The sequence below is a fragment of the Aulonocara stuartgranti genome, assembly GCF_965226115.1.
Source record: "Aulonocara stuartgranti genome assembly, chromosome: 14".
Taxonomy (NCBI): domain Eukaryota; kingdom Metazoa; phylum Chordata; class Actinopteri; order Cichliformes; family Cichlidae; genus Aulonocara; species Aulonocara stuartgranti.
Window position 1 is genome coordinate 860,683 of NC_138950.1, and position 24,527 is coordinate 885,209.

Below are 24,527 nucleotides of genomic sequence, written 5' to 3' on the forward strand. Positions count from 1 at the left end.
TCGCGGCTGCATGCAGCGGGACTAGGGGAGGGTCTGTGCTGACGGACGTGGGTTACTGACCTGGTAGCCTGGCTGCCCCTGGGTGGGTCCGGGATGGGCGTGAGGTTCTGGGGGCGCTCCGTCTCTGGGCTGGGGCCCTGGCCGGGCCTCGGGGCCTTGGGTCCTGGTTTGTGTGTTGCTGGGGTTGTGGGCGGGTGGGTGCATGGGGGCCCAGCCCTGGAGCAGGATGCCGCCGGTGCATCGAGCCACCTGGGGGGCTCTTCAACTGGTGGGGAAGATTGTCACATCTTGCAGGAGCTTTCCTCTCCTCAGGGGCGCCCTCTGCAGGAGGGGGAGATACAGGAGAGGTGGAGGAAGATCTCAGCATGGGTGTTTATTGTCTTATGTAGTCTGGAAGATGAGTGGATGGTGGGGTGGGTGCAGTTTTCTCTGTGGTGGGGTCGGGTGGACTGTCCCGGGCTCTGTGGGGCCGGGAGGCGCTGCTGCACTGGGCCCCGGTCTGGATGGGCCTGGGCCCCCTTTCCCTGGCGGGTAACTCAGACACGGTAACTTCGGTCACTCAGACACAGCTGGCTGCCGGCGGAGCTCACGGGCGCGTCACTGCAACTCCCCCTGGCTTCTGCTCCGCGGCTGCTGAGTGAGCCCTCATCTGGGACTCTCCTCAGCTCTTTCTGGGACAGTGGCGCGGCTGCCCCTCTGTTGGTCTTCCTTGGTCTCTTGTGTTCTGGGGGCCTCTGGATGTCTGGAGTTTTGATCTCCTCCATACCTGCTTCATACCCTGGAGGACGGGGCTGTGGCCCCCCCACACCCTCTAGCAGATTATTACATGAAGGAACCTTTTAAAAAAACAAGCGCGTCCATGCTCACAGGTGTACACACGGGTGATCACACCCACAAACTACACCCTTTTTGGCTCCTACCTCAAAGCACACTGTGTTCTGTTGATCTTATGTGCTGCACAATAATGTTTAATATTTAGTATTTACTGTCATATTCCCATATATCATTGTGATGTTGTTTATTCTATTACTCTTGTTCTCTTCTGCTTGCTTTCTTTTTTCTTTCTCAGCAGGTGACCCAGGTGATTGATATATGCATTTTTTTTCTCTGCTCATTCTGTTGGTTTTTGTCTTTTGCCCTTCTCCCCCGTCCCTCTTCTCAGCTGTTTCTCTTTCCCTCTTTCTTTCTCCCCTTCTTTCCCCCAGTCAAGTCTGTCCCGTATTCAGTAAGTGAAAATAAAATAAACAATAAAAGGTGAATCAAATGGACCATTACGGCAAGGCTGGGATGGTCAATTTGGTAAAGTAAATCCGTTGGGCATCTTTCTTTGCCTTTAGACAATAATTCTGATGCAAAAGAGCCAAACGGGACAGGCAAAAAAAAAAAAAAAAAAAAGAATGTTTTCATTAATCAAGTTCGTGATTAAAGGTGAGCCTTTGTTAAGGTTGTTTAGGTCCTAAAAATAAATCTAAAGACAGAGGCAAGCAAAGCCCACAATCCAAAAGAAACAGAGAAGACTAAGAATTCCAGGAATAATGAAGGTAGTCACAATCAAGTTAATTACAAATCGGGAACACAAGAGAGGCAGGAATAATATAATGAATATAAATCAGAATCCAGAGAACCAGAATTGGAGATAAAATATCTGAATTTCAGGAGTGAGACCATGCCTCCAAACAAGTGCCTTCCGGTTCTTATCTATATGATCCCCCTAGGAAGCTGTTCGTTCTCCCACGTACACCTTTTGAGAAGGTTTTTAACACAGCTTATCTCACAAGAGTAACATTATTTGGTAAATGGTAAATGGCCTGTATTTATATAGCGCTTTTCTAGTCCCTAAGGACCCCAAAGCGCTTTACATATCCAGTCATCCACCCTTCCATTTGCTTTGCTCAGCTCTGCTTCATCGCATCCCTTTCAGGCAGTCCAAGAATATCGAACACAATGAATGTCATTGCGGTGCTTCAGGGAGTGCTGAATGCTGCAGACCATCGAGGGAAACTTTCGAGCAGTTTTCTCGCCGCACAACAATCCAGTCTGCTTCGTTGATCCATCTAGTCATCTCCTTTCTGCTAAATCCATTTATGAAGTAACTCCAGCTGCTCACCACCTCCACGAAGTTCAGCAAGATCAACCACCAGCAAAGCTCACAGCTCCACTCACATTGCTCGGAAACAGGCCCACTGGCCGGGCCAGTTAGCCGAAAAGCCAACGGATGCCAACACAGGACCCAGAAGCCACGCTGTACCCACGCTTACGTAAGGTCTCCAGAGTAGCTCGGTTTCAACTGCTTCTTAACCTACTTAACCAAATGTAAATCTAAAGTCTTCTTCATGCAGAAGCAAATGAAAGCTCCAATTGAAAGAGCTACTGCGTACTTTTTAGCTCCACCCACTCGTCAGTGCCAGGTAGCAGGGACAAGCTCAGTTCTGTGCACCTGCCTCCTAGCTTTTCCACCACCATCCAATGCTTGAAGATGATCCTGATATCACAAATGGTCAAAATGATTCCTTTGAGATGCTCTAATGTCTTCTGAGTGTTTTGCACAACTTCATTCAAAACACTGAAGTTATAGTGAAACAGAATCAGCGGAGAGGTCAGGTGACTAGTTAAATGGCGTGTTGAGACCAAATGTAAAGGCAAGTTTTCTTTCACGGCGCCATCCATCTTCATCCGCTTTATCCGAGGCCGGGTCGCGGGGACAGCAGCCTAAGCAAAGAGGCCCAGACCTCTCTCTCCCCAGCCACCTCCTCCAGCTTATCCGGGGGAATACCAAGGCGTTCCCAGGCCAGCCGAGAGATATAATCTCTCCAGCGTGTCCTGGGTCTGCCTGGAACACCTCACCCAGGAGGCGCCCAGGGGGCATCCTTGTCAGATGCCCAAACCACCTCAGCTGGCTCCTTTCGATGTGGAGCAGCAGCTGCTCTACTCTGAGCCCCTCCCGGATGGCCGACCTTCTCACCCTATCTCTAAGGGAGAGGCCAGCCACCCTTCGGAGGAAGCTCATTTCTGCCGCTTGTATCCGCAATCTCGTTCTTTCGGTCACTACCCACAGCTCGTGGCCATAGGTGAGGGTAGGGACGTAGATCGACCGGCAAATTGAGAGCTTCGCTTTTACACTCAGCTCCCTCTTCACCACGATGGACCGGTGCAGCGTCCGCATTACTGCAGCTGCAGCCCCAATCCGTCTGTCGATCTCCGGCTCCCTTTCATGGCGCCATTTCAAATAAAGTCTATACAATAAATATTCAAATGTCGTGATGTAAACACCTTCAGTGACTTGTGTGAATTCATTTTTGTTCCTTCATAAATGAGTACAGCTGATTGTTTGACTTTTCCTAGTCTCACATGTGTTTGATCTAATTATTTATTGAATTGTAGTTTACACATTGATTTCTTGTGATCATATGAAGTCTCTGAGGAGGTGAATTGAGCACTCATAGCTTAAAAGATTGGGCGACCTGATAATTTTTCCACCTGTGTTTTCATGAAGGATTTTTTTTCTGACCCTTGGGGCATTCTTTCAGTCATGAGGTCAGTGTGCCACAGTGGGCGTGTTTTCAGAACAGAGTTTATGAAGAAGCAGAAGCAGAACTTTAGCTCAGTGGGGAGTGATTCAGGGGTCTGAGTACAATGTCATAACCCACGTTGCCTAAGCACTCTGTTGAATGGTAAGCGCTGGACATTTACCATGATGGATTATCATCAGTGAAATTCTTCCCCAACTGTTTCATGTCTGTTGCTTTGTTGGAGTTTCACTGTTTTGAAAACCTGTGGTTATATGATGTGATGATAAATAATATGGATCCTGCAAACAGTATTACCTTTGTTTTTTGAATGGAGAGGAGGATGACGGTAAACTCATCTCAGAGTTCATTCTTGGTGTTCAGTGCCTATTTTGACAGCGGGCATTTGAAATATTTATTTTTTGTGATCGTTATGTCTTTATATTTTTTAATCATTACTGCCAATGTCCTGCTGATTGTGGTTATCTGTGTGAACAGAAGCTTACATGAACCTATGTACATGTTTCTGTGCAGCCTGTTTGTGAATGAGCTGTATGGTAGTACAGGGCTGTTTCCGTTCCTCCTGCTTCAGATCCTCTCTGATGTTCACACTGTTTCTGCTCCTCTCTGCTTCCTGCAGATCTTCTGTGTGCACACATATGGAACTGCGGAGCTTGCTAACTTAGCCGTCATGTCTTATGACAGATATCTTGCAATATGTTTTCCTCTTCAATATCACACACGTATGAGTCCATGCAAGGTATCCATGCTCATTGTTCTAACGTGGTTTTCCTCATTTCTTGTAATCACTGTTTTGATTTCTCTGAGTGCTCCTCTGCAGCTGTGTGGGAACATCATTAACAAAGTGTACTGTGACAACTACTCCATTGTTAAACTGGCCTGTTCTGACACCACAGTCAATAACATCTATGGACTCATTTCCACTCCTCTCGTTATCCTATGCCCTGTATCTCTGATTCTCTACACCTACATGAGGATCCTTAAAATCTGTTTTTCTGGATCCAAACAGACCCGACAGAAAGCCGTCAGCACCTGCACGCCTCACCTCGCTTCTCTGCTCAACTTCTCTTTCGGCTGCTTTTTTGAAATTCTGCAGAGCAGGTTTAACATGAACAGTGTACCCAGCATGCTGAGGATATTTTTATCATTATACTTTCTAACATGTCAACCTGTATTCAACCCTTTAATGTATGGACTGACCCTGTCCAAAATCTCTCTCACCTGCAAAAAACTACTCTGTGCTGACATGTAACACCCTGTTATTATATCCGTGCTAATAGTAAAACTAACTGCAGCAAATCTTGATGTATGAACAGATTTCATGAACTGAACACAGTAAAACCTTTGATGTCTTCATAGTTAAAAAATGAAACAAAACAAAAAGAGGCAAAATTCTGCAGGTGCGCTACAAATAAGGGTTTTAATATGTGGTACAGTAACTCTGGTAATCTGTTTCATTTTGAACTGTTACAGTGAGTGATGTTTAGTGGTGCAAAGGATCAAAAGTCTCATAGTTTGGATTGGATCACGTTTTTTTCGTCACTGATCGGATCAATTTTCAGATCAGCAGAAAAAAAAAGAAGACAAAAATGTAATTCGCCATTTTCTTATTTAAGTATTTTTTGCCTATTAAAAAACATTCAACTCAAGACTCATTTCACGCAATTATATAAAAACAAATTAAGATGCAATATAGGGCAGTACAGTGCTGCTGAGGTCCTTGGGATGGGAGGTCTTTGGTACCGGTACCACACAGGAGGTCTTCCACAGCTGTGGTACTTTCCCCAGTGACAGGCTCAGGTTGAAGGGATAACCTAGGATGCCACACAGTTCATCTGCGCAGCACCTCAGGAGCCTGGAGCTGACGCCATCTGGACCTGCAGCCTTCCTCACCTTGATCTTGCGAAGCTCGTTCCTCGCTTGAAGTGCTGAGATAGTAAGAGTGGATTTTGGGGGAGTGGTGTGTATGTTGGAGTCCACAGAAGCCAGGGGTGGGTGTAATGACTGGGAGCTGGGAGGTGTGAAGTCCTGAGATGAAGGACAGGACGTCCCTGAAGATGAAGGAGATTGCAGCAGGGGGGGACGATGCTGTGGGAGGGGTGGGTGTTTGATCAAACCTTTTAAAATATTTATTTAGGTCATTCACCCACCCCAAGTCTCCTGCAGCCTGGGGGGTTGGTTTTTGTCCTGAATTGTCTTCAGGCTGTTCCAAACCCCTCTGATGTTGTCCTGTTGCAGCTGCTCTTCCATCTTCCTGCTGTAGTTTTCCTTCCCTTGCCTTATCTTCCATTTCAGCTTCTTCTGAACAACTCTCAGCTCCTGTTTGTCTCCAGATCTAAAGACTCTTATTCTCCTTGAGGAGAGCCTTAATTTCAGGATTTATCCATGGCTTGTTGTTAGAAAAACACCGTACCTTTTTGATGGGTACGGTGTTGTCCACACAGAAGTTCATGTAATCCGTAATGCAGTCTGTGATGCTGCTGAGGTCATCCTCCAGGGGGCTGCAGAGGTTGTCCCACACAGTAGAGCGGAAACAGTCCCTCAGGGCCTCTTCAGTCTCTGCCAACCATTTCCTTACTGTGCGTTTCACAACTGGTTCTCTGTGTACTAGAGGTTTATACACAGGCTGGAGATGAACCAGATTGTGATCAGAGCCCCCCAGGGGAGGAAGAGGTGATGAGCTGTATGCCTCCTTGGTGTTGGCAATGTTTTATTGTCTCTGGTGTGGCAGGTAACATACTGGGTGAAGGTGGGGAGAGTGGAGGACAGGGAGATGTGATTAAAGTCCCCAGAGATCAGGAAAAGGGCCTGAGGGTGCTGTGTTTGGAGTCTGCTGGTTACAGTGTGCAGGACCTCACAGGCTGCTGCAGCGTTAGCAGAGGGCGGGACATACACAGCTATTAGCTATGAAAACTCTCGCGGTACGGTCTCATGCTAACCGCTAGCAGCTCAATGTCCTTACAGCATAGCGTCTCTTTGATAGATAAATGACCAGAGTTACACCATCTATCGTTCACAAACACAGCCAGACCCCCTCCTCTCTTCTTACCACTCTCCGTTGTTCTGTTGGCCTGGATCAGATGAAAACCATCCATGTTTACGTGTGAGTCCGGAGTTAGCGCAGTTAGCCACGACTCTGTGAAGCACATCAGGCTGCACTCCCTGTAGCTCCTCTGATGTCGGGTAAGGGCTGCCAGTTCATCTACTTTATTGGGGAGAGATCTCACATTCCCCATAATAACAGATGGAATCGCTGGCCGGTACCTCCTAACTTTACTGCGACGCCCGATCCCGGCCCGAGTACCGCGTCTTTTCCTCCTCACCTCACGGGGGATGTTAGCTTGCTCGGCGGTAGGCAGGGCAGCGGAGGCTCCGAGGGCTAACAGCTGCTGTAAACAATGGGAGGTCGGACCTCCACGCGCTCTCCGGACAAAGACGCTGTAAAAAATGTAATAACGAACACCATTGTCCATAGAATTCTGAGCTCCATTGTGGGGGACAGCAGTCCACAATAGAAAAACAAAAACAATAAACACAAACAACAAAGAAACATATATTAAAGAGAAAAAGAAGGATTTGTTCAGGTCGGAGCTGCTGATACTGGCTGCCAGCTCGGAGCAGCACTGGAAGTGTCTTTAAGGTCATTAACATAAGATGGGGCCTGATTATTTAAATCCTGTGAGGAGCAGGATTTTGAATTCAATTCTGGATTTAACAGGAAGCCAGCAGAGACAAACTGATACAGACCAGAAAGGATACAAAAAAGTATCACTAGTTGTCAAAACCCGGGGCACAGGAGTCCAAAACAAAACACAATGGCAGGCTCCATGCCACGATGGCGATGGAGACAAAGCATCCTCAGGCAGCTTGGCAGGTGGTCAGCGGCAGCATGGGCAAAGATCCTTGAATGACTTGGCAGGTGGTTGGCCGCGGCCTGGGTGAAGACAGTTTGGCAGGCGCAAATGGTGCAGGATGTGGCTTGGCAAGTGCAGGCAGTGCAGGATGTGGCATGGCAGGCACAAGACGTGCAGGACTCGGTGTGGCAGGCTTGGCAAGTACAGAACCAGATGACACTAAGACCTCTCGCTGAGACATGGCTGGGCCAGATGACATGAAAACCTCTGGCTCGCAAAAGGCTCTGATTGCTCTGGCTGGGGCTTTGCAGCGCTTGCAGGCACAGAAACTAGTTGGACAATAACCTCCCCAAAACCCAACAGTTACAGGTGCAGAAGGGGACTGGGTCTCAGCTACCCTCGCCCTGGGACCTGGCACAGGTGCAGGCACCCGGCACAGGTGCAGAAACCCACTGAACCCAAGCCACCCCCACCCGTGGAACTAGTCCGGGTGCTAAGGCGGACTGGGTCTTGGCTAACCTCACCCTGGAAGCTGGCACAGGAAAAAGAGATGGCTTAGTATTGGCCTCATGTTTGACCCATACAAACATCAGTCTTTGAAGAGGTTAGCTCAGCGAGAGAAAACACAGACTACAGAAAAATTTGCTGTAGGTAGCTAGACATAGTGCTTGGAGCAGCCGGCACAACACTTTTACAGGCAGGTTCAAAACACAGCACACAAAGAGCAGATTCAAAGTCTTTAGACTGACAAACATAAGGATCAGTCTCTGATTGACAGCCAGTCTAATCCTAAGGGAAATCCCAGAATGTGGCAGACAAGTCATGATTCTGAGTCCTGCTTGACAAACTCAGGAGCAGAGAGTTCAGTACTGTCACTTGCCGGTTTGTCTGGGAACTTAGCCTATATCTGTCATGGCACAGGCCGTCAGAAACAGGATGGACCCATGGGGCACGTTAAAAACACAGACACTGGAATTGATCGATGGTCAAAGAGACCGTAACAGAGGAGAGTGGTATCAGCGTGGGGTTTAAACGGTCTGCAAGATTATCCAATGACACTGATTCCCAGTAGCTTACTTGTCTGCCGGCACATGTAGTAAATTTGGAGAAGGTCTGGTTGAGTTTGAGGTATTCCAATCCGTGAAGAAGTCCAATTGCAAGTGCAGAGAGGCAAGCAGGTGAGAAGAATGGAGTCTATACCGGAGTGAGGGTGGAGAATACAGCAGTAAAAGTCCAGTGACCGAGTGGAAGGAGAAATGTAGATGGTGAAGTGAGTAATCCATGGACACAACTAAGCACAAGAGAAACAAGGTAAGTACAAGCATGAGATTCAATGAAGTACATGAGTTGGCTGAACTAACGCTGGGTAGCTGATGATATGGCAAAGAGTTGTTGTGTGTGCTGGTCTTAAATACTGTAGCTCCTAATCAGCCCCAGATGCAGCTCCCAGGAAAAAAACTAGGTCGACTCTGCCCAGAGGAGCAGAAACATGACACCAATATTTGGTGAGGAATGCAGCACATTTGCCGACCAATGAGCACCTCTAGAGTGGGGAGAGCTCATTCAAAAGAAAGCAGTCCTACATATTTATTTGATATGTGCATTGAAGGACATATCCTGGTCAAAAATGACTCCAAGATTCACAGTGTTACTGGAGACCAAGGTCATGCCATCCAGAGTAAGATTTCTTTAGATACCATATTTCTAAGATGTTTAGGGCTGCTTCTAAATTCAGTTTGATCTGAATTAAGAAACAGAAAGTTAGCGGCAATCCAGGTCTTTATGTCTTTAGGACATTCCTGCAGTTTAACTAATTGGTATGTGTCATCTGGCTTCATGGATAAATAAAGTTGATCCACTGGTGACTAATCTTGTTAAACTCTCACTCCCGTCTCTTACCCCACTGATTGCTAATATCGTACACTCCTCTCTTATATCGGGTTCTGTTCCTTCTTCTCTTAAAACTGCAATAATAACCCCAATACTGAAAAAGAATGGTTCAAATCCCTCCAATCTAAATAATTTCAGGCCAATTTCAAATTTGCCTTTCTTAGCCAAAATTCTGGAAAAGATAGTGGCTGCACAGGTTCATCGTCATCCCACTGGAAATTACTCGTACGAGCAGTTTCAGTCCGGCTTCCGTTCATGTCACAGTACAGAAACATCTCTAGTAAAAATCACTAATGATCTTCTGCTTGCAGCTGACTCTGGACTCATCTCCATCCTCATTCTCCTTGACCTTACAGCAGCTTTTGACACTATCTTCCACTGCATCCTTTTTCACAGGTTGGCATCTATTGGCATCAATGGTACAGCACTCACCTGGTTTACCTCTTATCTCTCTGGCCGCTCACAGTTTGTTCAGTTACTCCCTCACAGATCAGTATCTACTCCAGTTAATTCTGGTGTACCCCAAGGCTCTGTCCTGGGTCCTTTACTTTTTATCATCTATCTCCTACCCCTTGGTAATATTTTTAGGAAGCATAACATCCAGTTTCACTGCTACGCAGATGACACCCAGCTCTACCTATCCTCCAAACCCACAGCTACTCTCCCACCCACATCCATTTCTGACTGTTTAAGTGAAATCAAGGTCTGGTTTACTCACAACTTTCTTAAACTTAATGGCAATAAAACAGAGTTAATTTTAATAGGCACCAAATCAAAACTGACCACAGTCCCAACCAGAAATTTTTCGTTATCCATTGATAACTCTGATGTCACACCCTCCCCTCAGGTTAAGAGTCTTGGATTCATCCTCGACAGCACTCTGTCCTTCACAGCACATATAAATGATATCACTCAGTCTTCCTACTTTCATCTCCGTAATATTAATCGTCTTCATCCCTCACTCACTGCAAGCAGTACCGCCATACTCGTCAATGCTCTTGTCATCTCGTTTAGATTACTGTAATTCTCTTCTCTATGGTTTACCTCATAAATCCCTCCATAAATTGCAGTTAGTTCAAAATAAAGATGCTCGTATTATTTCCAGAATTAGATCCACTGAATATATAACAGCTGTTCTTAAACAGCTCCATTGGCTTCCGATTCACCTCCGTGTCAATTTCAACATCCCGCTTCTCACTTTCAAAGCGCTTCATAACCTCGCTCCTCCATATTTATCTGATCTTCTACATACATTCTCGTTTGGCTCTCGGCGAAGGCAGTCGCACTTTTCTCCTCTTCTCCTTCCCCTTATCTTCCCTGCTTAGCCTCTTGTGTCTTTGTCTTGTCTCATGTGTATTTCACTTCCCTGGAACACTCTCTCACAGTCTGTTTCTAAAACCTAAAAGAGAATTATGGATTTGATCAACTGGTCTCTGAATGCTATTGACACCCTTTTCTCAACGAGAAGTCTGGGCTCGGGAGAGCCTGAGTGCCCTGGAGGGACTTTCCCTGCCGGGTACACGATGGACGGGTGGCAGAACTGGAGGGTCGTGTGCCTGGCGGGACTGTCGATCGAGGACGCTGAAGATATCTATCTATTCGGAACCATGATAACAGGGTTCTTGCTGATCGGAGCTGGCTTGGCCCTGGCTTATCGGAGAATTAAGAAAGCGGAACCGGCTGTTCAAATCCCCACAAGGCTGCCCGCTGGGATTGAAACGATGGGACGAGGTGCGGCTTCTCAGAAAGGACGCACTGAATGCAGCATGGTTAAGAGCTTGGAGGCGCTAACGGCTGCAGTGAATACTCAGAATAACACCTCTGAGCGTATATTGGATTACATCAGGGAAGAATCCACTCGGAACAACACCTCTGGGTGGAAGCTGGATTACATCGCGGATCAGTTGGCTGCGGTTGTGAGGTCTCAGAATCTGCTCTCTGAGCAAAAGAGTGAAAAGACCACGGAATTGAAGGTAAATAACATCATGGAGAAACTCGCAAGGCAAGGCAAGTTTATTTGTATAGCACAATTCAACAAGGTGAGTCAAAGTGCTTTACAGAGACATTAGAAACAAAAACAAATAAAAAGCATGATTTAAAATTGATTAAAACAAGCAAACAAACTAACTAATTAACAAACAAACAAACAAACAAAAAAGTATATAAAATCAAAACAGATAAAATCAGAACAGTAGATAAAATCAGTAGTTAAAATGTAAGTTCTGAAATTTAAGCTTAAATTTCAAAACTTCAAAGCAGCTATCCAACGGGAGATTGAGAGACCAGTGTCGGTGTCGGAGTGTTAAAAACAGCTTGAAATTCTCCTGAGTTGTCACAAAAGAAAAATCACCATCATAATGCGGCTACCCCTTCGGCGCCAGCTGCGGTCTCAAGGCCGGAGCTGAACAAAACTCCCTGATAACGACTGTGTTGATTCTGTTCCTTCCCATTCCATGCAAGGCCACCTGGGTTGGCTGGTAGACTGTTTACTTAGCCTGATAGGGCGGAGGACACTGTCTCAGCTGAACTCTGGACACGCACACACATACATTTACACTGATAAGCACTCACACGTCCCCCCTCCCCTTCCAACGCCTTCGATGCTTGTTGCCTCCTGGGAACACGAGGCGGGTCTGGGCCCGCGCTGGAGAGTCGGCGCAGTGGCAGGATGGCTGCTGTGTTGCCTGGGATTACTCCTTATCCCCTACCCAACCCTGTTGCTGGTCACGCGCTCTATAATGTTGTACTGTGGACATTTATGTGCTTTCTGTGCAGAAGAGTTTTTTTGTTTCCTGTTCTCATGCTGTCCTCTATAGCCCAGCATGAGCAGAGGGCTCTTTTTTTCCTCTTGTACTTTCCCATTGTAGTGTACATTTCAGTGGTTTTCTGTAATGCAACCGTTCTCTGACTTATATCCTCATGTGATGTCTGTGTTGTGTGTGTAAGGTCGGGGGGCGGGTTCATTCCACTGCAGGGAAACCTGCCACTGCATGTGGCGAATAAAATTTGAACTTGAACTTGAACTACATACTCACCTGCTCGTGCACTTCACTCTTCTTCAGCTTCTCTTCTGTCTGTTCCACCTGCTTGCCTGACTACCACGGGACTCAAAGCCTTTACACTCTCTCACCTCTTTTAAATCACATCTCAAAACCCATTGTTGCAGGAATTGCTGTCTTGTGTGTGACTGGGTGCAGTAAGGAGTGTATGTAATGTGTGTGTGAGCATGCGCGTGAAGGAAACGCGGGGAGCGAAAGAGGAAAAAGAGAGTGAGAGAGTGTGTCATGGGTAGAGGGCGACCGGGAGCAGCGTTCTAACGGGCTACAGGCTATGCAGTGTGTTTCCAAAGTGTGCAGTACTGTTATTAAAGCCTCATCTCTTCAGTACTCTCCGGTGCCTCGGCTGATTTCTGTCTGCCTCACTACTCCACAAAAGTGAAGGGAGTTAACCCCGAAGGAGGACAAACTTCGGCCCTGGAGGAAGCATCTCCCCTCGTGTCTCCCGACCACGGTCAGGGGACTGACGGCGAGGAATGGTTAACACCATGTATTCAGAATTGTGCTTATTTTTTTTTTGGTTGCCATGTTTGTTATATTGTATTGCTGCTATTGTTCTTGTGCTATGGTAAGGTGACCTTCAGGGTCTTAAAGGCACCTATAAATAAAATGTATTATTATCATTATTAATATTATTATTATTTTTATTATGCTATTCCTTCTTATGATACTGCCTTAGGGAAAAATGCATAATGTAAACAGAATTGGTCCTAGCGTGAAATGCATGGCACTCCAACCCTCTGTTCCCCTCCTCAATTGGATATGTTTAGCCTGTCTACTCTAGCTTGTTAATAGCTTGCTCCCATAAAACAACTGTTCAGGGTCATTTTAACATTCATATAGATACTAAAAATGACACCCTCAACAAGGCATTTAATCTATTATTAGACTTAACTGGCTTCCATCAAAATGTAAAAGAATCCACCCAATCCACACCCTGCCACGTACCTGACCTAGGGCAGGGAGCCATCCTGCCAGAGGTTCTGTTGCTCAGCCAGCCGGCACCCTCTTCCCAGAGGAAACGGCGCTCCCACCATTGGCACCCTATGCCTCATACTGTGATTTAACTCTGACACAGTCCTTTTACTGGTTTTTCGAGATTACTATCACCTTGGCAACTGTTAAGATTCGTTCGATTTGGGTAAGAGAAGAAAGCAGGCAGGAAAGTGAACCCCTTGTTCACTTTAGTTTTTAAGGGGTGCCCGAAGTCCCCCGGGTACCACCCGAACTTTAACCTGGCCGTGCGTCCACGATCAGGGGTCGCCGTCACACGCTGAGCAACTGCGCCCTTAGGGGCCACGCCCCCGTCCTAAGAAAATTTACTCAAGTGTATTATAAGCGTCACTGCGGGGTCTTCGCCCCCAGTTATTTCGACGCCCGAAACCGCGTTTCTGCTGGTCAAACAAACCAAATACCCTGAACTACTGTTTGTCTGGCTGGCCTCAACCCACATCAAAATAAACACGCTTATTTACTTAAAACATAACCTCTTAACTCAATATTCGCCCCCAAAATAAACAGCAATACATTTAATCAATCCAATATTCCCCAAAGTTTTAACACTAATTACCCCAAAATCACTATGAACAGACATAAGAAGCCTATACTGAGTGAATATTATTTAATTAAATTTAGCTTTAACTTCCAATTTTAGCGCCTTTGGATAAACATCAACAGGTGGCACTCTCACCTTTTATTTCGCCTGGCTTGTCACTCAGATAAGCTGCTGATCTCCGTTCGTTTTGGCACCTTCCAGGCCACAGTCGCACGCTCCTCTCCTCCCCAACTGGTTTCGGCACCAAGAATTGTTAAGATTCGTTCGATTTGGGTAAGAGAAGAAAGCAAGCTGAGTCCAGGGAGGCGTCAAAATAGTGATCTTTAATTACACACTCTGCGCAGAAGTGTGGGAAGAAAACTTGCAACAGATTCTCCAAAGAGTGGACAGCTCCCCATCCTTATATAACCCATGATGACATCACACAGTTAGACCTTACTGGAAATGATAACAGTCTCCCCATAGTCCAAAGTTCTCCTTATACAAACATCAGATGATACTTTAGAGAAAAACAAGTGTGTGTGACATGTCATGTTGTGCAGTTCTGTGAGTCCAACTAGAGAACGTCCTGACACGACCTCCCTGTGTAAATAAGTGTGTATGCGAACGTGCGTGTTTACATAACACTCTATGTGCATGTCCTGATGTAGGCCTGCAAATGAATTAGAACAAGGTCCTGCTGGACCCTCCAGTTATGGACGGTGAATACAATGCTGTGGATACCATTTGAGACTGATTAAAATGATGATAATATGCATACATTAATCTTTACTCAGATTACCATAGATATAAAACAAAGATTATACTGTCATCAGATTCAACAATGATGAATGTCTGATCAATGATAGTTATGATTATAAAATGTCACCATAAGAATACAAAATAAAATATCTCTTGTCCACACAACCAATTCATCCTACTCAACTGTGCTACCTCTGTCGCTTTGTGCAGCCGCAGCCAAAGCTACATATGTCAGCTGGGGGATCATTTGAGCCTGTGCAGCCACGACCTGTCTCTACTGAGGGCTCAGGCAAGCCTTCTAATGATACTGCCTAACGGAAGTATGGATAATTTAAACAGAATTGGTCCTATTATGGAACCCTTTTCTCTCCAGCCAGAGGCGCCGATGGCGCGATATGGCAGCCTCGCTTCTGTCAGTCTGCCCCAGGGCAGCTCTGGCTACAACTGTAGCTGCCTCCACCAGTGTGTGAGAGTGAATGAATAGTGGAGTTGTAAAGCGCTTTGAGGGTCTCAAAAAGCGCTATATTAATGCAATCCATTATTATTCTCTCTTCCCCAATTGGACCAGGAGTGATATGCTTAGTCTGTCCACTCCAGCTTGTTAATTAACCAAAGGCCAAGACAGTTTTAATTCATCTGAAAGCCTGACACTTGGCCTTGTCTACCCTAGCTGGAAAACTCAAAAACCTGATTTATTTGTTGTTATATTTTTTCACCGTGGGCCTTAATAATTACCTCCTCCAACCATCAACATGTCTTTTATACCCCATTCCTACAAAACTGCTTAAAGAAGTCCTGCCATTAATTAATGATAATAAATGAACATGGTGTTCAAAATGGTCAAAGTGGTTTAGCACAAAGGTCCAGCTACGAAACACTCTTTGCGTCCAGCGTTTTAATTTATTTGCAAACAACTTGTTTGAATATACATTGTGTATATGAAATTAAATAATTATGGTTTGTATTTATTGGCATCGTGTCATGATGGCTTTTTAAGATTCTATATAATTTTAAAAAAAGTCAGTGTCATCCCGTCTTTCCCCTGATGATGACGTCATACTGCTGCAGTGAAAAGGATAAAACAAGAAGTGATTCAGTGCAGTTGGGAGGGACTTACAATCAGGCCGCTGATGGGTGATTCTCATCCTTAAATGTAGCTCCGTTTGTGCACAGTTTAAGTGATGTATGGTAAAAACAAAAAGAGGATCATGATGAACTCTTCACAGGTTTCATATTTCACACTCACTGCCTACCTCGACAGCGGGGCTTTGAAATATTTATATTTCACAGTTGTTGCATTTTTATATATTGTTATTGTTACTGTCAATGTCCTGCTGATTGTGGTTATCTGTGTGAACAGAAGCTTACATGAACCTATGTACATGTTTCTGTGCAGCCTGTTTGTGAATGAGCTGTATGGTAGTACAGGGCTGTTTCCGTTCCTCCTGCTTCAGATCCTCTCTGATGTTCACACTGTTTCTGCTCCTCTCTGCTTCCTGCAGATCTTCTGTGTGTACTCTTATGCAAATTTGCAGCTCAGTAACTTAGCCATCATGTCTTATGACAGATATCTTGCAATATGTTTTCCTCTTCAATATCACACACGTATGAGTCCATGCAAGGTATCCATGCTCATTGTTCTAACGTGGTTTTCCTCATTTCTTGGAATCACTCTTTTGATTTCTCTGAGTGCTCCTCTGCAGCTGTGTGGGAACATCATTAACAAAGTGTACTGTGACAACTATTCTGTTGTTAAACTGGCCTGTTCTGACACCACAGTCAATAACATCTATGGAATACTTGGTGCTATTTTCATAACCATATCCTCTGTCACTCTGATTCTCTACACCTACATGAGGATCCTCAAAGTCTGTTTTTCTGGATCCAAACAGACGCGACAGAAAGCCGTCAGCACCTGCACGCCTCACCTCGCTTCTCTGCTCAACTTTTCATGTGGTTCCTTCTTCGAAACTGCACAAAGTAGATCCAACATGAAACACGTCCCAAATATGGTGCGTATTTTTTTATCATTATATTGGCTCATATGCCCACCGCTCTGTAATCCTTTACTTTATGGACTGAGTCTGACCAAAATCCGGATCATATATAAAGGTCTAATCTTTGTAAAGTCTAAATGCTTGATGTTAGAACTTGGACCAGTCAGTGCAACAGCAGAGAGGAAATGTGGAGAGGATCCAGGCTCCTTCTGTCTTCTGTATATGCTCATGCTCTGTGTTTGAAAACAGTTTACTATTAGCCTATAAAATAATTTTAGAACGTAAAACTATGTTTCAAATACTTTCATTTTTGCTTTGTTTATTCTCTTTTTCTCATTTTTCTCAAAAATTTAAGTTAAAAATAAAATAACTGTACAACAAAATACACAAATACACAATATAGAACATATATAAGAATATATGAGGAAATATAGAACAGTAACAGCAGCTGTACAAATACTAAATGCTAATGAAGAAATATAATGTCCAGGGTTGTGCAATCCACATGTGTAAGTGTCTTGTGCAGTGCAAATATGCTTAAAGTGATTTATTTAAGTAACTTGTGATAAAGTGATTCGATTAGATGACCACACAGTGTAGTTGTGCAGTGGCCACAAGTGTAAATAAATGTCCAGAAAGTCCAGTGTGTGTGTAAGAACTGTATGTGTGGGTCAGTACTGTGTGGTGGTGTGATTGAGAGACCGTATCGCCTGCGGGAAGAAGCTCCTCCTCAGTCTCTCTGTGTTGGTCTTCAGGGAGCGGAATCGCTTTCCTGACCTCAGCAGAGAGAACAGTCTGTTGTTGGGATGGCTGAGGTCCTTCACCATCTTCCTGGCCTTGGTCCAGCACCGCCTGCTGTAGATTGAGTGCAGGTCAGGGAGCTCGGAGCGGATGGTGCGCTCAGCTGACCGCACAACCCTCTGTAGAGCTCGTCTGTCCTGCATGGTGCTGTTCCCGAACCAGGTTAAGATGTTTCCCGTCAGGATGCTCTCGATGGTGCACGAGTAAAAGTTCCTGAGCACCTTGGAGGGCAGTTGGAAGTCTCTCAAGCGTCTGAGGTGGTAGAGACGCTGTCGGGCCTTTTTCACCACGGTGTTGATGTGACAGGACCATGACAGGTCCTGCGTGATGTGAACTCCGAGGTATTTGAAGCTGTCCACTCTCTCCACTGGGCACTCGTTGATGACGGGGGTCTGGTAGTTCCTCTCCTGCTTAGTGCTGAAGTCCACTATCAGCTCCTTTGTCTTACTGACGTTTAGAAGGAGGTTGTTCCTCTGGCACCAGTTCTCCAGATTCCTAATCTCCTTCAGGTAGGCCGTCTCGTTGTTATCAGAGATCAGGCCCACCACGACGGTGTCGTCAGCAAACTTGATGATGGTGGTGGAGCTGGTAGTGGCCACGCAGTCATATGTGTACAAAGAGTACAGCAGGGGGCTCAGAACACACCCCTGGGGGGCTCCAGTGCTGAGAGTGGTGGAGGCTGAGACATGTCCGCCCATCCTTACTGCCTGTGGTCTGCCAGTTAGGAAGTTGGAGATCCACTGACACATAGATGAGCTGAGTCCCAGATGCTCCAGCTTGGTGGTGAGTGTGGAGGGAATTATGGTGTTAAATGCAGAGCTGTAGTCTATGAAGAGCATTTTAACATAATTCCCCCTTCTAGTGTCCAAGTGAGTGAGTGATGTGTGGAGGAGATGAGAGATGGCATCGTCTGTGGAACGATTTGGACGGTAAGCGAACTGTAGTGGGTCCAGTGTGTCTGGTAGTGAAGAAATGATGAAGTCTCTGACCAGGTGTTCAAAGCACTCCATCACTACTGAGGTGAGGGCTACAGGGCGATAGTCATTGAGAGAAGCAGGGTGGGGTTTCTTCGGGACAGGAACAATGATGGACTCCTTGAAGCATGTGGGGATCACCGACTGAGATAAAGAGATGTTGAATATCTCAGTGAACACAGGAGCTAGCTGGTATGCGCAGTCTCTTAGGATACGACCTGGGATGCCGTCTGGTCCTGCTGCTTTCCTGGTGTTCACTCTCTTGAAGGCTCTCCTTACTTCATGCTCGGAGATGACGAGCACGTTTCCGGTGCTGGCAGTATCTTCCTGTCTGCAGCCGTTAGCGCCGCTAACACTAGCATTGTTGGAGTCCTTAGCTGGAGCCTCGAAGCAAGCATAGAAGGTGTTCAGCTCGTCTGCCAGAGTCACGGCCGCGTTCATCATACCGGTTGTTGGTGCTTTATAGTCCGTTATTGTCCTTAGTCCCCGCCACAGGCTCCTAGAGTCACTCTGTTGGAGTTGTGACTCTAGTTTCCTCCCGTAGCGCTGCTTCGCCTCTTTCACCGCCCTCCGCACGTTATATGACGCGGCTTTGTACGGGTCCATGTCCCCCGTCATGAGTCCCGTGTTGTAGGCAGCGGTGCGGGATCTCAGAGCGTCGCGGATGGTTTTATCCACCCACGGCTTCTGGTTGGGAAACGTTGTGATAGTCTTTGTCTCCACGGTATCATCCGCTAGTTTCCCGATGAATCCCACAACCGCTTCTGTAAACACGTTGACGTCATCGTCGGAGCTGTTTCTGAACATGCCCCAGTCTGCGTCATCGAGTGCGTCCTGTAACGCGGCCACCGATTGATCCGTCCAGCGCGCGACCTTCCTCTGAACCGGAACTTCCTGTTTCAGCCTTTGTTTGTATTTTGGCATGAGGAAGATGGCAGCGTGATCGGATTTGCCAAACGGGGGGCGGGATTGTGCCTTGTAGCCGTCCTTGACCGTAGTGTAGCAGTGGTCCAGTGTCCTTTCACCCCTGGTGGGGCAGGTGATGTGTTGATAAAAGTTCGGCGCTGCGCATTTGAGGTTGGCGCTATTAAAGTCCCCCGTCACAATAAGCGCAGCGTCCCGGTGTTGTGTCTGGTGCTGTGTGAGTGCCTCATGCAGCTCGCATAAGGCGGTGACCGTGTCCGCTTGTGGTGGAATATAAACGGCACTTACAATGACCGATGTAAATTCCCGAGGTAGATAAAAAGGACGACACATGATGGACAGTAGTTCCAGATTTGGTGTGCAGGAGCGTGTGAGAGGAACAACGTTCGCACTGTTGCACCAGTTGTTGTTCACCATTAAACACACGCCGCCTCCCCTTGACTTCCCCGAGTCCCGTGTCCTGTCCATGCGGTGAACCGAGAAGAACTCGGCCGGCTGGATGGCGTGGTCCGGCACCGCTGGGTTCAGCCATGTCTCGGTGAAGCAGAGGAGATTGCAGTCCTGAATGTCTCTCTGGAACTTTATCCTGGCCCTGAGGTCGTCAAGCTTGTTCTCCAGTGACTGGACGTTGGCGAGCAGGATGCTAGGCAGAGGTGTGCGGTGTGCACGAGCTCTCAGCCTGTTCCTGACGCCGGCTCGTTTCCCTCGAGGCTGCCGCTTCGCGTCACGTCCTTTGTTCTCCCTCAAGATCTCACTCGGCCAGCTCGGATCCGGAGTTAAAAACTTTAAATTGTGAGTACATTGTATACCAATAGAAACAAGAGTGTCTCTGTCATACCTAATGTACCGCATGGTGATGATTTTGCTCATTTAAAAACGCTGAAAACTAACTTAAAAAACAAAAACAAAGAAAAGGTGGTCGGAGCAGTCGTGACGGCAGCCGACCGCACGGGCGCCATCTTCACACTCTGCACTCTAATTACAGCGGCATCACACTCCTCAGTCTCCTCAGTCTCCTGGGAATTTTGATGGCAGGGTACTGGGAAGAAAGACAAACAATGGAGTTTTCATCCTGGTCATGGAACAATGGACAAGCTCTTTGTTCTGTAAAGGATATTTCAGGGTGTGTGGGAGTTTGCCGAACCAGTCTACATGTTTTATGGAGTTGGTGAAAAGATACAATCTCATTCAGCTTTGGTGTCCATCAATCCCTGTGTTTAACTGTTGTGATAGCTTAGTCCATATTGCTGGCAAAGGGCAGAGCAGGCTGTTCCTGGAGAGGAGGCTTAGGTCTTTTGGAGTGAAGGGCCCACTCCTGAAGAGCTTCTATGACTCTGTGGTGGCCTCAGCCATCTTTTAAGGTGTGGTCTGCTGGTGTGGCAGTATCTCTGCTGTGGACAGGAAGAGACTGAAAATGTCATGACTGCAGAGGCGAGCCGTGTGGAGTTGGAAGAAGGACCCAAGATGCAGGCAGTGGATGAAATGCTAGTGAGGTTTATTTACAAAGGTGTAGTGGCAAACAAGCAGTGGGGCATGACAAATAACTGAAGACACCTAAACTGGGGGAACTAAAAATAACAGACCTGCGAGCATACGATAAAGGGATGAGAAGCAGAGAGACGCAGACGAGGAACAGGACACCGGGTAACACAGACTGACACGAAGTAACACAGACGAACGGGCAACAGGCAGGAGAACACACAGGGCTTAAATACACACTCCAGTAATCAGGGGATGAGAGACAGGAGGGCAACACAGCTGGGAGGAATCGGAGCTGACGGGACAGGGGAAACGTAAACTGAACACACTCACATCAGACAGAGACCTTCACAATAAAACAGGAAACTCAAACACGGGGAACCAAACAAGACACAGAACTAAACAGACAGCTTCACAAACAGACGGGGTGACACCATAGATAGACAGAGATACAGACTCAGACTCAAAGGCAGACCGAATATAACACATAGAACTCAAACAATAATCATCATCATCATCATAATAAACTAGAAAATGATAACAAACTAAAAGCACTGGGTCACCGACCCAGGACCATGACAGTACCCCCCCCCCCCCTCAAGGGCTGGCTCCAGACAGCCCAGCAGAAACACAAAAACGGACCAAAACAAAACAGAAAACGACCCGACCAGGGCGGGCGGAGAGGGTCCAGGACGGAGGGACAGAGTCCAAAAAAGGCCCAGATGGCCAAGTTCAGGGAGCCGACAGTGCAGGAGGCCAAAACAGTTCAGTTCCGGAGGCCGACCATGCGAATGGCAGCGGCAGTGGGGCAGGTCCGGAGGCCGGCCACGCAGTAGGCAGTGGCGTGGAAACAGTTCTGGGGGCCGACCGTGCGGACGGCAACAGCGGCGCGAATGCAGTTCTGGGGGCCGACCGTGCGGACGGCAACGGCGGCGGGAATGCAAGTCTGGAGGCCGGCCATGCGGAAGGCAGTGGCGGCGTGTAGGAGGTCGTCCACGCAGAAGGCGGGGGCGGCAACAGAAGTCCGGAGGGCGGCCACGGTGGTGATGATGCCCAACAAGCGGCCTGACAAATGCTCGATGATGTTGAGGCGGCAGTTTGGGACCTGAAGGTAGCGTGATCCCTGCGGCACCAGGCGAGGCGGAGGCTGGACCAGACAAGGCAGAAGCTGAGGCGGAGGCTGAAGCCGGACCAGGCGAGGCGGGCGAGGATGAAGCTGCTGAGGCCGGACCAGGCGAGGATGAAGCTGCTGAAGCTGGACCAGGCGACGCTGATGAGGATGCTGAAGCTGGACCAGGCGGCGCTGATGAGGCTGCAGCTGGCGGCGGCGTGGAAGCTGGAGACGGAGGCACTGCAAGCGTGGATGAGGCTGCTGGTGGAGCAGCTGGTGGCTGGACGGGCTCCTCGGGCCCTCCAGCTGACGAGGCAAAAGGCTGGACGGGCTCCTCGGGCCCTCCAGCGAGAACAGTCTCAGGACCAGTGGGTACAGGGGCCCCTGGAACACACAGGACAAAACCAGCAGGCGCACGGGCCTCTGGCAGGGACAGAACAGGACCAGCAGCCACAGTGGCCTCTGGCAAACACATAGCAGACTGCAGCTGCGCAGAGCATTGACTCTGCTCAGGCAGTGACAGACGGGTGCAGTCCTCAGCTGGGTTCCTAGCCTCCAGGGGTCCAGAGTGGGCTGAGGGCTGAAACTCAGCCTCTGGGGAGGCCCTGGAGCGCATCACAGTCTCTGAACTAGCCAGCTTTTTAGGAATGATTACGTTATTATTAGGTTCGTCTCTCTGCTTAGAACAAACGGACGAAACACAGTTCCTTTCAGATTGATTTGACTGAGCTTGTCGTACCGGAGTAGCAAGTGACACAGGATGCAGGGCTAGTGGCTGCTGAACAGGAGGCTGAACTGAGGGTGACTGAAATAATGGTTGGGATGACGACGGTGGTGGAATTGGAGACTGAGCTTGAGGCCGGGCGGCTAACTGAGTTTGAGGCCGGGCGGCTAACTGAGCTTGAGGCCGGGCGGCTAACTGAATAAACACAGCCCCAGAATTAACAGTCCCAAAGTCTGGAGAAACAGAAAGAGTGTCTTTTTCACTCACCACAGCTGGCAGTTCTGAAGTCCCACCACCCGGCTGTGGGGTGAGGCGCCTACAACGCGAACGTTGCTTCCTCCTCGGAGAACGCTCCGACAGGCCGGGTAACTCCACATCCGGCAGTTCAGACTGCTTATCCTCCGGTGGGCTGAGCAGACGAGCGGTAGGGGGGTGAAGGTGCAGCTCGTTCAGAAAGAAATTCTGAACAAGTGGGTGGAGTGAGCTGAGCAGCCTGGGGAGACCGGAAACCAGTCGCTCCAATCGATTAGTTATGGCTTGGCGGAATCCCTTCTCCTCATGCCCCAGCCATAAATTAATTAGACGGTCCACAGAATAAATAATATCCTCCCGGAGCTCCTCGGGCGGGTTGAATGCTGTTGGGTCCATTGTGGCCGGTTCGTACTGTCACGGCTGCCGAGGCGAGCCGTGTGGAGTTGGAAGAAGGACCCAAGATGCAGGCAGTGGATGAAATGCTAGTGAGGTTTATTTACAAAGGTGTAGTGGCAAACAAGCAGTGGGGCATGACAAATAACTGAAGACACCTAAACTGGGGGAACTAAAAATAACAGACCTGGGAGCATACGATAAAGGGATGAGAAGTAGAGAGACGCAGACGAGGAACAGGACACCGTGGAACACAGGGTGACACAGGGGGACACAGGGGGACACTGTGGAACACAGGTGCCCTCTGGACCCAGTGGAGGTGGTGAGTGACAGGAGAATGGTGGCTAAGCTGTCATCCCTGTTGGACAACATCTCCCAGCCCATGCAGCAGACTCTGACAGCACTGAGCAGCTCCTTCAGTGGCTGCGGCACCCACCTGGCATGTGGGACGCAGGTCTCCTTCCAGCTACTGTCAGACTCCACATGTGCAATAGCAATAACACTAAGTGCAATATTCTTTTTCTGACAATGTTGTATTATACTCAGTTGTATATAGTATTTTATTTTATTTTATTCTAATGTATTGTGTACAGTATCTTATTCTTATCCTATTCCAGTGTTTTACTTATTTTTGCGATCTAACTATGCACTGTCCACTGTCTGCTGTAACAAAACAAATTTCCCATGTGTGGGACTAAACAACCTTTAGTACAGCCTTAATAACAGTCTTGCCAAAGTCTGGTAAGGCAAGGATCCCCTGGAGTGCAATAACTATCGACCTATTTCCGACTAAGGCCATATTACTGATGAATCTAGTAGGTCCCGATCTCTGATTGGTCTTTTCTTTATGAACGTCCAGAATGCATTTGACCAAGTGGAGTGGAGGTTTTTGTAGAAAGTATTAGAAAATTTAACTTTGGCCCAAAAGTTATTAAGATGATGAAAATTTTATACACCGAGCCTTCAGCCAATGTCTGTATTGGTGAAAGTCCCTCATCTACATTTAGTATATTTCACAGGACAAGACAGGGATGTTGATGGTTCTGTCCCACCGCTGGAACGAGACAATTCTACTACAACAGCAAAAGCAGGACGCAAGTCACCAAAGTTCTTTGTGTTACTCGTGCACGAGGGAGGGCTGACGAGCGCTGTTCCTTCGCTTGACCCCAGTTGCTCTCGTCTGCTCCCTCGTAGCACTGCTCTGTATTGCAGTTTCATGACTATGCATAAGTTCATTAACATATGACGT

General features: G+C 47.5%; 2 protein-coding genes across 2 annotated transcripts; both read left to right on the plus strand.

Moving 5' to 3' along the window:
* Positions 1-3,849: 3,849 nt before the first annotated feature.
* On the plus strand, positions 3,850-4,779 carry LOC309686935 (olfactory receptor 11A1-like; the record flags this gene model as incomplete). The annotated part of the gene is made up of 1 exon (XM_082501608.1): positions 3,850-4,779. The coding sequence occupies one exon, from the start codon at positions 3,850-3,852 to the stop codon at positions 4,777-4,779; it is 930 nt and encodes a 309-aa protein (XP_082357734.1).
* Positions 4,780-15,831: 11,052 nt separating this feature from the next.
* On the plus strand, positions 15,832-16,863 carry LOC309686937 (olfactory receptor 11A1-like; the record flags this gene model as incomplete). Its single annotated transcript, XM_082501610.1, has 1 exon — positions 15,832-16,863. The coding sequence occupies one exon, from the start codon at positions 15,832-15,834 to the stop codon at positions 16,861-16,863; it is 1,032 nt and encodes a 343-aa protein (XP_082357736.1).
* Positions 16,864-24,527: the final 7,664 nt, after the last annotated feature.